Source organism: Schistocerca gregaria, chromosome 2 (assembly GCF_023897955.1).
Source record: "Schistocerca gregaria isolate iqSchGreg1 chromosome 2, iqSchGreg1.2, whole genome shotgun sequence".
Lineage (NCBI taxonomy): Eukaryota > Metazoa > Arthropoda > Insecta > Orthoptera > Acrididae > Schistocerca > Schistocerca gregaria.
The window spans coordinates 1,044,517,243-1,044,531,747 of NC_064921.1; the positions used below are offsets into that span (position 1 = coordinate 1,044,517,243).

At 43.5% G+C, this 14,505-nt stretch overlaps 1 protein-coding gene across 4 annotated transcripts in view; it reads left to right on the plus strand.

The window, feature by feature from the left end:
* Window positions 1-14,505, plus strand: part of LOC126335563 (androgen-dependent TFPI-regulating protein-like) — a 151,683-nt gene that overhangs the window by 119,074 nt on the left and 18,104 nt on the right. For all 4 annotated transcript variants that reach the window (XM_049998986.1, XM_049998983.1, XM_049998987.1 and 1 more), the window contains exon 3: window positions 3,588-3,808. In XM_049998986.1, coding sequence (XP_049854943.1) covers window positions 3,588-3,808 — 221 coding nt within the window. The remainder of the gene's footprint in view (window positions 1-3,587; window positions 3,809-14,505) is intronic.

The window sequence follows — 14,505 nt, forward strand, 5'->3', positions numbered from 1 at the left end:
GATACTTCCACGTGACTCAATCGGCCGAAGAAACGTCAACAGTACCCAAATCCCACTAACTACCGTCATAAATCGTTTTGGCTTTCCTAGCATCTCACAAATAATTTATCATAACGCCCACCACCACAGTCAAATGGCTCTGAGCACTATGGGACTTAACACCTGAGGTCATCAGTCCCCTAGAACTTAGAACTACTTAAACCTAACTAACCTAAGGACATCACACACATCCATGCTCGAGGCAGGATTCGAACCTGCGACCGCAGCGGTCGCGCGGTTCCAGACTGAAGCTCTTAGAACTGCTCGGCCACAGCGGCCGGCCCACCACAGTCAGTCGCGTGATCGATTTGGAATCACGCGTTCGATATCTACCGTCTGCAGCCCGTGGCTTCGGTAGGTAAACATTCTTGGAAATTACCACATTCTTCATACACGTTATCAGATAGCAGACGGAACTCATTAGGTCGTCCTCCATTCAAAGACGTCAGGAGCGAACACAACGCCGGACTGCCACTGAAAGACCCCATAACTGAACAACGTCTCGTGGAGTGCAGGATAATGTGACAACTGCGTAATTGCTTCAAAACAGGTAGATGATGCGAAGATAAATACGTGATGTTGACAGTTTTGAGACTGGGACATGTAGTAATCACTTACCTCAGACACCCAGGAATCCAAAATAGTAGGTTCCAGTTAGTGCACTAACATGTTTTGTTACAACTGTAAACTGTTCGTTGTGTGAGGGAGAGGTACACCACTACGCTCAACTGCGCATGCGATTTGGAACTGTGTAATACGTTCATTACTACTGTGAGAAGCACGTCATAGTCGCTTTCAAATTAAACATTACAGTTTCAAACAGTTTGTACTCGTACGCAACCGCACCGTAATTTGTAATCGTCCAAACGTGTAATCAACGTCCGTGAAGCAAGCGAGCGAAGAATAAACAGTACCCTACCTTTCATAATGTAGGCTATTTAATTTAAATTGTCACACGAGAAAACAGCTATTACCACTAAAAATCTGCTCTTGAATACCGGTTTTTATGCACAGTCTGTGAACACTGCACCAAGATGAAGTTGATTACTGGTACCGGTACGCAAAAAATCACCGGTTCTTTTTGAATATTTTCGTTAATCGTAACACCACTCGAGTATTTGCTAAGTATTGTAAATTGTTCGCATTATTTGTTTTTACTGCCGTATATTCAATGACGATCAGTTACTTCCAAAACATCTTTCACTTTCTGAGTTGTTGCTCGAAAACGTGTATTCACCAAGAACGTGCAATACTGAAGAGAAAATCGTTAACTACATGAAAACGAATAATGCTGCGTCATCAGTACCGTATACAAACTACAGACTGTCTGTTCTGTGATGTAACACGTTTATGATACAAACCAAGATACTCTTATGACGTACCTTAGGCCTACTGTTTTTGTATCTTTGCGTGGTTGTTCATAAAAAATAAATACTTATAGGTATAAAAGGCTATTTGCAGTGTTATTTACTCGAATCTGTTGGTGTTGTCTTATCGGTGTAAATGATGTAACAGGATTTTCATATCAACCGGTATTTTTATAGTCGGGCTAGTTACCTGCGCCGCACAGAAAGTAGACGAGTATTTTTGGGCCGCACATAATATACCTTAAAAAAAAAAAAACAGGCTGGATCGATGAGAGAACAGCATCGTGTGGCGAGAGTTTCAATTAGAAAATATTCAGTGATTCTTGAGTTTCTCCCGGCGTATTTGATAATCAAAATATCCGTTACGTGGACGACACGTTCGTCATCTGGCCACATGGTATGGATAAACTCCTTGACTTCCTTACACATCTAAACTCCATACAACCCAACATCAAATTCACTATGGAGACTGAAACGGAGGGTAAATTACCTTTCCTTGACGTCTTGGTCAGGAGAAGGGCTGACGGCACCCTAGGTCATGCAGTGTATCGAAAGACAACACACACTGATCTGTATTTGCACGCAGACAGCTGCCACCACCCTTCACAGACGAATGGGGTACTTAAAACTCTAGTACATATGGCGCGCACTATCTCTGACACAGAGAGTCTACCCCAGGAATTGGAACATCTGAGAACTGTATTTCGGAAAAATAGGTACTCAGAGTGGCAGATCCAACGTGCACTCCGCCCAACCACTGCATCACAACCTGTGGAGATGGGTGAAATCACGAGGGAGGAGGTAGGCACTGCATTTATTCCATACACAGACGCACTCTCGGGGAAAATAGCCCGCATTCTGAAGAAACACCGGGTCGGAACTGTGTTTTGTCCTCCGAATAAAACTCGTGCACTGGTGGGGAGCGCCAAAGATGACCTCGGTTTGAGGAAGGCCGGCGTGTACCAGATTCCGTGTCAATGTGGCAAGTCGTGTATTGGTCAGACGATGCGTACCGTCGAGGATCGATGCCGTGAACACCAGAGGCACACTCGACTGATGTATCCGAGCAAGTCGGCGGTCGCTGAACATTGTTTGTCGGAAAATCACGCTATGGAGTATGACCGCACGAGGATTCTGGTACAGACGTCGAGATACTGGGACAGCGTTGTTAGAGAGGCCATCGAAATTCGCACCAATGACGACCTCATAAACCGTGACTGTGGCTATAATCTTAGCAAGGCTTGGGAACCAGCGATTGGGTTAATCAAGAGTAAATCGAGCAAACGCATAGTTGTGACGACCACGGCGGACAGAGCCATCACACCGACGTCATCTCAGACGCCGTCGCAATCTGTTCCACCGCGAGACCGTGGCGCGGGGCGCGGACGGCGGAGGGAGCGCGCCGCGGGCGGAGGGTATTTAAATCGGCCGCCGCCGTGACCAAACCTGCCCCAGAGGACATGCCAGCCACCAACTACTTCGCTGCTTTAAACTCAGCGGGGTAGCCAGAGGCCCTTTCAAATCGTGAGGCCATCCACACCACAACACAGAGGAGAAAGGAGGAACAGCAGCACCGCTGCTTAGCCTCCATCATCTCCGGACAGAGGATGTCCGTGAATTAAGCGAGACGAGACGAGACCGAACCCAGTTCCCCCTGAGCATCCATAACGTACGGATCTCCGTGCCGGCGCGTTCACAGGAGCTCAGTCCGTCAGTTCACCTGATGATGGCGACATCTTTGATCGCCGAAATATTGTGCCCGTTGGACACTATAGACCGGCAGTACACCCGTGGATATTGTGATTAGAAAATATTCAGTTTATCTTAACTGTACGTCATTGAACTTCTATGGAATTTTTTCCGATTGTGTGATAGATGCTCACGCTTTGCGCCGCACTGATGTTTGCTCTTGGCTGCGGATTGGACACTCTTGGTCTAAGCCATGACTTACACTTTCATATAAAATAAATGAGGCGCAGCGGAGAAAGAAGGATGGTATCACACTTGGTTGCTTCAACACGAAGAACATGTACCGGAATTTCTTGAGTGTGCAGACGGCTATAATCCAATATGACCATTCACTTTTAGCTACTGTAATGTGAAACATTAGTCAATCAACGAATTAATTGTAAATATTGGATGTTATTGATACATTTTCTAAAATGTACGTTCTCTTCACAGATTGTGTTGGTCTTATTTTGGAGCCTGTATCTCTCGGCGCCACATATGATAGAAGATCGAGGCATAATGGAACGTTACCTGGAGTCCTGGATGAACCACTGTTTACACACAAATATTATCATTATTAGTCTGATGGAGATCATCATTTGTGCACCCAAGTTTCCCAGCAGAAGACGTGCTTTCGTAACAATTGTTGGGATGGTACTACTGTACAGCATAACGTAAGTAAATTTAAAACATTATAAACTACATTAAATTAAGCAATACACTCATATCGTTACTTTTGAAAATATTTATAAAAATTGGTGTTCTGATATGTAGAAGTTTTTAGAGTAATCAACATTTTATATCCACTTATTCGTTGGTCTTGCCTCTCTCTTTATTTGTAGATGTTGTAATTTTTCCTTTCACCTGTGTAATAGAGGTTACCGTTTCTCTTCAAGTTTTACAGCTTCACTCTTTCCTTGCTCATTTAAGAAGTTTTCTTAATTCCTCTTCTGACCTCTCTCAAATACGTACATCCAATTTTAAATAAATTAAATAGCTAGTGAAGGAATAAACTGCCTACGGCTGACTTCTATATTAGGGCCAACGACAAACATGGTAGTGTTTATGTACTGCTCATAGCAGGGGCGCAGATAATTTTTTCCTTGTTGGGGAGGGGGGAGGCGTGTTCAGTTCTGTTTAAGTACAAGACGCTCATTCAAATCAGTATCCCCAAATATTAGCAACACTGTCTTAACGTGCTTCAATCTTTAGAATTGGAACACAATTTGTATACACTGGAAATTCTCATACAAATGAATGGAAATGTAAGCATCGTAGTAGAAAAATTGCGACGCTTATTAATGCAGATGTAAATCACGATTTTTTTTCTCCTCCATCATTCTTCTGACTGATTTGATGTTGCCCACCACTAATACCTCTCCTACGTTAAGCTCTTCCTCTCAAAGTGGTGCTTGTACCATATCTCGTCAACTATTTGTTGGAAGTATTCAAATCTCTGTCTTCCCCTATAGCTTTACCCTTTGCAACTCCCTCGGGTACCACGGAGCTTATTCCCTGATGTCTCAATACATGTCATGTCATCTTATCCCTTCTTCCTGTCACTGTTTTCAGTATGTTCCTTTCTTCACCGATTCTGTGGAGAACCTCCTCATTCCTTATCTTACCACTCCATCTAATTTTCAGTGTTCTACTGCAACACCATACCTCAAAAGCTAAGATGTTCCTCTATTGTCATTGTGCCACTGTCGACAGTTGTTTACCATATTATGCCACACATACATTCTCAGAAATTTCATCCTGATATTAAGGCCTAAGTTTGGTACTAGGAAACACTTTTGGACATGAATCTCCTCTCTGCTTTTTATGCCTTTTTTACTTTATCCCTCGCTGGTTATTTTTCTTCCGAGACAGGAAAACATTAATCGCCAATTTAGACATCAAGGTGCTCGCTTTCTCATTTCTGCTGCTTCTCATTAGTTTTGTCCTTTTCTGGTATTTTCCATCCACATTCTGTACTCGTTAGATCCCATGCAACAGATCCTGTAATTCTTCTTCACTTAGACTGGGGATAGTAATGTCCTCAGCAAATGTTATCATTGGTATCCTCTTACCCTGAATTTTATTCTCAACCTTGAACCTTTCCTCTATTTCCATTATCGTTTTTCCTTCGATCTATAGACTGAACAGTAATGATGAAAGATTACATCCCTGTCTTGTACCCTTTTAATCCGAACACTTCGTTGTTGGTGTTCCAATCTCATTGTTCCCTCTTAGTTCTTGTACGTGTTGTATGTTACCCGTCTTTCCCTCAGCTTACTCATATTTTTCTCAGAATTTCGAACATGTTATATCATTTTACGTTATGTAAAGCTTTTATTAGGTGAACATGTCCAATGCAAGTGTCCTAATTTTTCTTCACTCTTTCTTCCATTATCAAGCGCAACGTCAGAAACTGCCTCTCAGGCGCCTTTATCTTTTGTAAAGCCAAACTGATCGCCAGTCAACAGTTCGTCATTTTTTTCCATCTTCTGTATAATATCCTTGTCAGCAGCTTGGATTCATAAACTGTTAAGCTGATCATGTGACATATTTACTAAAGACAGTCTGGGTCATATGCACATGCATAAATAAGTTAAAATATTAAGAGATCGCTGTAAATATTATGATTGTGTGACTTATACTTATCTGGCCTTGAAATCTTTGGGACAGTGTGGATCACATTTTTTTTCCGAAAGCATGTCGTCAGTCTCTTTGATTCTACATACCAACTTGAATAGTCGTTTGATCTTAAGTCGTCCAGAGCCCTTTTAAATGCTGACTCTAATATTGGATCCCCTATGTCTCCATACTTTTTCCGCATATCCGCTCTCTCCTCTGCGTCTAGCAAGGGAATTCCCGTTGCACTCTTAATATTGCCACAATTGTTCTTAATTTCACTGAAGGTTGTTTGGACGTTTCCATATGATGAATCAGTCCTTCCTACGATCATTTTCTTTTCGATACCTTCACATCTTTCCTGTAGCACTTCGCCTCGGGTGCTCTGCACTTCCTGTTTGCGTCATTCCTAATGGATTTGTATCGTATTTATGTCTTTTCTTGAACATTTCTTGTACTTCCTTCTCTCGTCGATCAATTGAAGTAGTTCTTCTTTTACCCGAGGTTTCTTCCTTTTACGCATGCCTGTCTTTCCAACAACTGCGACTGCTCTTTTTTACAGATGTCCATTCCTCAACATACTGCCTACTGTGGTATTCCTTACCACAATACCCACATCTTTAGCGAAATTAAGGTGCCACATCCCTCCTCAGTACTTCAGTATCCCACTTCCTTCCACACCGACTCTTTCGTATGGTTCTCTTAAACTTCAGACTACCATACATCATTACCAAATTGTGCTCTGAGCCTCTATCTGCTCCTTCGTACACCTTACGCAGTCCAATACCTTATTTCGGAATCTCCGTTTGACCACGATGTAATCGAGCGAGTATTTTGCTCCTGTAGTTACCAACACATTGCTTAATACGTACCCGAATCATACGATAATAGTTGGTGGTGACTTTAATGTATCCTCGATATTTTGGCGAAAATACATGTTTAATTCCGGAGATACGCATAAAATATCATCCGAAATTGTACTAAAAGCATTCTCTCAAAATTATTTAGAGCAATTAGTTCACGAGCCCACACGAATAGTAAACAGTTGTGAAAACACACTTGACCTCTTGGCAACAAATAATCCTGAGTTAATGACCAGCATCAAAACCGATTCAGGGATTAGTGAAAACAGGGTTGTCGTAGCAATATTTAATATTGTAATCCCCAAATCCTCGAAAAATAAGTGAGAAATATACCTGTTAAAAAAGCAGATAAAAATTCACTTGACGCCTTCCTAAGAGACAATCTCATTCCAAATTAATAATGTAAGTGTAGACCAGATGTGGCTTAAATTCAAAGAAATAGTATCGGCAGCAATCGAGAGATTTATAACAAATAAATTGACAAACGACGGAGCTGATCCTCCTTGGTACACAAAACGGGTTAGAACACTGTTGCTGAAACAACGAAACAAACACGCCAAATTTAAACAGACGCAAAATCCCAAGATTGCCGATCTTTTACAGAAGCTCGAAATTTAGCACGGACTTCAATGCGAGATGCTTATAACAGTTTCCACAACGAAACTTTGTCTCTAAACCCTGCAGAAAATCCAAAGCGATTCTGGTCGTATGTGAAGTATGTTAGCGGCAAGAAACAATCAATGCCTTCTCTGCATGACAGCAATGGCGATACCATCGAAGACAGTGCTGCCAAAGCAGAGTTACTAAACACACCATTCCGAAATGCCTTCACAAAAGAAGACGAAGTAAATATTCCAGAATTCGAATCGAGAACAACTGCCAACATGAGTAACGTAGAAGTAAATATTCACGCAGTAGTGAAGCAACTTAAATCACTTAATAAAAGCAAGTCTTCTGGTCCACACTGTATACCAATTAGGTTCCTACACAACCGTTCGCTCGACGAAAGATCCGTACCCAAAGACCGGAAAGTAGCACACGTTACACCAACATTCAAGAAAGGTAGTAGGAGTAATCCACTGAACTACAGGCCCATATCGTTAACGCCGATATGCAGCAGGATTTTAGAACATATATTGTGTTCGAACATAATGAATTGTCTTGAAGAAAACGGTCTATTGACACACAGTCAACACGGGTTTAGAAAACATCGTTCCTGTGAAACACAACTAGCTCTTTATTCACATGAAGTGCTGAGTGCTATTGACAAGTGATTTCAGATCTATTCCGTATTTCTGGATTTCCAGACGGCTTTTGACACTGTACCACACAAGCGGTCCGTAGTGAAATTGCGTGCTTATGGAATATCGTCTCATTTATGTGACTGGATCTGTGATTTCTCATCAGAGAGTAAAAAAGAAGTGATTTCTGGCGTTTCCCAAGGTAGTGTTATAGGCCCTTTGCTGTTCCTTATCTACATACGGAGCTCCATCGCAGTCTTTAACACTGGTAGCATGCCGCGACAGCGTGCACGTGAACCGTAGGTGCAGTTGACGGACTTTGAGCGAGGGCGTATAGTGGGCATGCGGGAGGCCGGGTGGACGTACCGCCGAATTGCTCAACACGTGGGGCGTGAGGTCTCCACAGTACATCGATGTTGTCGCCAGTGGTCGGCGGAAGGTGCACGTGCGCGTCGACCTGGGACCGGACCGCAGCGACGCACGGATGCACGCTAAGAACGTAGGATCCTACACAGTGCCGTAGGGCACCGCACCGCCACTTCCCAGCAAATTAGGGACACTGTTGCTCCTGGGGTATCGGCGAGGACCATTCGTAACTGTCTCCATGAAGCTGGGCTACGGTCCCGCACACCGTTAGGCCGTCTTCCGCTCACGCCCCAACATCGTGCAGCCCGCCTCCAGTGGTGTCGCGACAGGCGTGAATGGAGGGACGAATGGAGACGTGTCGTCTTCAGCGATGAGAGTCGCTTCTGCCTTGGTGCCAATGATGGTCGTATGCGTGTTTGGCGCCGTGCAGGTGAGCGCCACAATCAGGACTGCATACGACCGAGGCACACAGGGCCAACACCCGGCATCATGGTGTGGGGAGCGATCTCCTACACTGGCCGTACAGCTCTGGTGATCGTCGAGGGGACACTGAATAGTGCACGGTACATCCAAACCGTCATCGAACCCATCGTTCTACCATTCCTAGACCGGCAAGGGAACTTGCTGTTCCAACAGGACAATGCACGCCCGCATGTATCCCGTGCCACCCAACGTGCTCTAGAAGGTGTAAGTCAACTACCCTGGCCAGCAAGATCTCCGGATCTATCCCCCATTGAGCATGTTTGGGACTGGATGAAGCGTCGTCTCACGCGGTCTGCACGTCCAGCACGAACGCTGGTCCAACTGAGGCGCCAGGTGGGAATGGCATGGCAAGCCGTTCCACAGGGCTACATCCAGCATCTCTACGATCGTCTCCATGGGAGAATAGCAGCCTGCATTGCTGCGAAAGGTGGATATTCACTGTACTAGTGCCGACATTGTGCATGCTCTGTTGCCTGTGTCTATGTGCCTGTGGTTCTGTCAGTGTGATGATATGAGATGTATCTGACCCCAGGAATGTGTCAATAAAGTTTCCCCTTCCTGGGACAATGAATTCACGGTGTTCTTATTTCAATTTCCAGGAGTGTATATAAACGATTTGGGAGGCAATCTGAGCAACCGTCTTCGGTTGTTTGCAGATGACGCTGTCGTTTATCGACTAATAAAGTTATCAGAAGATCAAAACAAACTGCAAAACGATTTAGAAGAAATATCGGAATGGTGCGAAAGTGGCAGTTGACCTTAAATAACGAAAGGTGTGAGGTCATCCACAAGGGCGTACCCAGGATCTGAACTGGGGGGGGGGGGGGGGCATGTCATACTAGTCTCACAAAACAAGGACTCGAGACAACATACAGCACTACTTATTAAATAAAACAGTAAACCAGTGAAAAACTGCTTTTAATATACATTTTAAATACAAGAATGCATTTGTACAATCCGAGAAAAGATGCAGCATTTCTTATTAAATAAAACAGTAAACTAGTGAAGACTGCGTTTTATTGGCAGGACACTTAGAAAATGTAACAGACCTACTAAGGACACTGCCTACACTACCCTTGTCCGTCCACTTTTAGAATAATGTTCAGCGGTGTGAGATCCTTACCAGATAGAACTGACTGAGTACATCGAAAAAGTTCAAAGAAAGGCAGCACGTTTTGTATTATCGCGAAATGTGGGAGAGAGTGCAACAGAAATGATACAGGATTTAGGATGGACATCATTAAAAGAAAGGCATTTTGGGAACGGAATCTTCTCACAAAATTCCAATCACTAACTTTCTCCTCCGAATGCGAAAGTATTTTGTTGACACCGACTTCCATAGGGAGGAACGATCACCAAGATAAAATAAGGGAAATAAGAGCTCGTACGAAAAGACATAGGTGTTCATTCTTCCCGCGCGCTGTACGAGATTGGAATAATAGAGAATTGTGAAGATGGTTGTAAGAACCCTCTGCCAGGCACTTAAATGTGATTTGCAGAGTATCCATGTAGATGCAGATGAATATGTCACCATCGCTGAGTCATTTCTGTCAACAACCGAAGAAATGTAATTTTTACATCTGAATTTGGAAATGGAGAAACGTTGACACAATGGCACATATGTTCTGAACTGACTACATCAGACTGAGAACAAGGGGTAGAACCACAGCCAGCTTCCTGTATTTGTAACATATGTTCACCATTTTCTTTAACGTGTTGGTTGGGTAATTCCTGTTTTCCTACTTTATCTTGAAAAAAAAAATGATTTAACTGATGCCTTCGAAAGTCAGTTATGAGCTCCTGGCTCCACGATAGTTCCAAAAAAGCTTAAATAAACATGTGAAATATTCAGTGTTGAAATATTGTGACACTAACAGGCTACCGAGCGAGGTGGCGCAGTGGTTAACACACTGGACTCGCATTCGGGAAGACGACGGTCCAATCCCGTCTCCGGCCATCCTGATTAAGGTTTTCCGTGATTTCCCTAAATCGTTTCAGGCAAATGCCGGGATGGTTCCTTTGAAAGGACACGGCCGATTTCCTTCCCAATCCTTCCCTAACCCGAGCTTGTGCTCCGTCTCTAATGACCTCGTTGTCGACGGGACGTTAAACACTAACCACTAACAGGCTAAAATAATCAAAATATTGTATGTTAAAGTAAAGGAATGAAAGTAGTCTAAGTAAGGTGGTTTTATAGACTACGTGTTTCAAAATGTAATCTGAATAGAATGAAATGTTTAAAAATTCTTTCACAAAGCGGGGCTACAGTCATAATATATTTCTTTAAAGTCAGTACCGTCATTAGACTGTCGTTTATTTGCAGTGTTACATTTACACTTACACGATCATGATTCCGGCTTCAACGTGCCATTATCAAGTGTTTTAAGTTTATACAGTGCCTAAGGTGGCATACTCTTGTATTTTAAATACTAAGCCGAACCCATGATCGTGAAAGTGTAAATGTAACACTGCAAATAAACAACATACTAATGGCGGTACGGTACTGACTTTAAAGTCTAAAAATTCCACAGACCAGATGACGAACCGATTCAACAAAACCACATCACAGATTTTTTTTTTTAAATTCATTGCAACAAGATACGCTACTGGCCATTAAAATTGCTACACCAAGAAGAAATGCAAATGATAAACGCGTATTCATTGGACAAATATATTATACTAGAACTGACATGTGATTACATTTTCACGCAATTTGGGTGGGTAGATCCTGAGAAATCAGTACTCAGAACAACCACCTCTCGCCGTAATAACGGCCTTGATCCGCCTGGGCATTGAGTCAAACAGGGCTTGGAAGGCTGCCCATGCAGCTTCAACACGAAACCACAATTCATCAAGAGTAGTGACTGGCGTATTGTGACGAGCCAGTTGCTCGACCACCATTGACTAGACGTTTTCAATTGGTGAGAGATCTGGAGAATGTGCTCGCCAGGGCAGCAGTCGAACATTTTCTGTATCTAGAAATGCCCGTACAGGACCTGCAACATGCGGTCGTGCATTATCCTGCTGAAATGTAGGGTTTCGCAGGGCTCCAATGAAGGGTAGACCCACGGGTCGTAACCTGAAATGTAATGTCCACTGTTCGAAGTGCCATCAAGGCGAACAAGAGGTGTAACCAATGGCACCCCATACCATTACGCCGGGTGATACGCCAGTATGGCGATGACGAATAAACGCTTCCAATGTGCGTTCACCGCTATGTCGCCAAACACGGATGCGACCATCATGATGCTGTAAACAGAACCTCGATTCATCCGAAAAAATGACGTTTAGTCATTCGTGCACCCAGGTTCGTTGTCGAGTACACCATCGCAGGCACTCCTGTCTGTGATGCAGCGTCAAGGGTAACCGCAGCCATGGTCTCCGAGCTGATAGTCCATGCTGCTGCAAACGTCGTCGAACTGTTCGTGCAGATGGTTGTTGTCTTGCAAACGCTCCCATCTGTTGATTCAGGGATCGGGACATGGCTGCACGATCCGTTACAGCCATGCGGATATGATTCCTGTCATTTCGACTGCTAGTGATACGAGGCCGTTGGGATCCAGCATGGCGTTCCGTATTACCCTACTGAACCTACCGATTCCATATTCTGCTAACAGTCATTGGATCTCGACCGACGCGAGCTGCAATGTCGCGATACTATAAACCGCAGTCGCGATAGGCTACAATCCGGCCTTTATCAAAGTCGGAAACGTGATGGAACGCATTTCTCCTCTCTACACGAGGCATCACAACAACGTTTCACCAGGTAACGCCGGTCAACTGCTGTTTGTGTATGAGAAATCGGTTGGAAACTTGCCTCATGTCAGCACGTTGTAGGTGTCCTCATTGGCGCCAACCTTGTCTGAATGCTCTGAAAAGCTAATCATTTGCATATCACAGCATCTTCTTCTTGTCGGCTAAATTTCGCGTCTGTAGCACGCCATCTTCGTGGTGTAGCAATTTTAATGGCCAGTAGTTAAACTATTAAGTTTGAAGGTATTAATATGACAGTCAGTAAATTATTTTATTCGCTGATTGATTAGCTCCGTCGTGTAAACTAAAGAGTGTGACTGTGGAGTGTCGAGTTATGTTTCTATAACTTACACGTTTATTTTGAAGTTTTGTTTTCGATATTGAAAATATAGATTGCTGTACAACTGTTCGTACGTGACACGCTAGTCTGTTGTGTAAAATCAAGTAGCTTATTCACCTAAGTAAATGCAGTGGACGTGTAACACTCTATTTCCTTCCCTTTCACACCTAGTGGCGGTCTAAGCAATTAACCCGCTTCATACGTGTTTGCGTCAAGTAGCCCTGCAGTGTCTTCTTTGTGCCCTAAGGGCCACTGCATTCGCGTTACGTGTCCATCCTATATAGCATATCCAACTTTTCTTAAGGTAGAATTCGTCGACAGTATTCATAAAGTTTTCGTGCCGATTGCCACAGTGCTTGCCAACTGCACTAACAGTACGCAGTGAACTGCTTCACCTTGAGCTGTGCTATTAATTTAATGTAATTTCATATTCATAGCTACAAATAAGTATCACATCTGAACATGGACATTGCCGTAACGCGCTTTCACGGAACCTTGGTCTTCCTAGCGCCTTTACCGTCACAGCAGCTGGTCAGATCTTAATGAGATGAGAGTTGAAAAAGTTGTCAGCCCTGCGGGAGCCCCCCCCCCCCCCTCCCCACCCGTAATATTCAATTGGCGAAGCTATACTGCTGTTGGCTTATGGCATAAATCTACGTTATTTCGCCGTATTCATACGTTTTCAGTTTCCTTCACCATGCTATGAATTTTTGCTTTTTTCTGGATGAACATGATTTGAAAACACTCGCAAAACTGCGTGTTTTAAGGCATAATTTGGAGGTGTCACATATCAAGGAAAGGATCGGCAGCCCTGTGGAATAGTTAACCAAAGGAAATATCAATCGAAAACAAAATTACATGCAGGGTATTCAGAAACAACCTGAAAAGCTTGTACGTTGCGCGGTAAGCTGTGCTGAGAAATAGCTGTTGAGAAAAAAATTAGGTAAGTTGTACCGTTTCCGAGATAATTAGCACTGAATTTACCTAGTGAGGCTGTTGCGCGCGCTGATTGAAGATACAATTAGCGTCACTTGTTCTCTCAGCTTTGACGGTAGCACACCAAGTTGCTCAGCCTCTGGCTCGGTTTCGATTCTTGCTGCCGTCCGATGTCCAGCTTTTTTATTGCTCTCTTGTTAGGTTTTGGGGAACCAAACAAAGAACACGTTTGGCAACACCGTCTTTGGCAAGCCGCTTGAATTTGCGTGTGCAACAACCTGACTGGCTAACTTCAGTGCTAATTATTTCTGAAACGGCGTAGTTTATCGAATTTTTTTCTTAAAAATTACATCACATCCCAACCTGTGCTATAACATCCTTTCAGGATTTTCAGACTTTTTCTACCCATCCTGTGTTTAGTGCAGCAAACTGTAGGAAAGTGTCTCTTTGGCTTCCCCCTTTGCTCATCCAGCAGGCCCTGCAGCCATGTTAATTACGACCCTGTAATGAAGTGAGAAATGCAGCTCCTTCCATTTGTTATGAACGTTACTCTAGTCATTTCCGTATATATAAAGTTACATTTACACTCCTGAAGTGTTTTTCCCCAACTGGTCTATCTTTCGGAGCATTGCCCTTATTTTTAACGCATTTAAAAGACCACTAGAAGGTAAAGGCATTCTTGAAGCGGCTGTCATGCTACTACCAACATTAAAACCCACAGTTATTTCAATATACCATTCTCCTGATAGTGATGCCGATCAATTTGTAGAGTG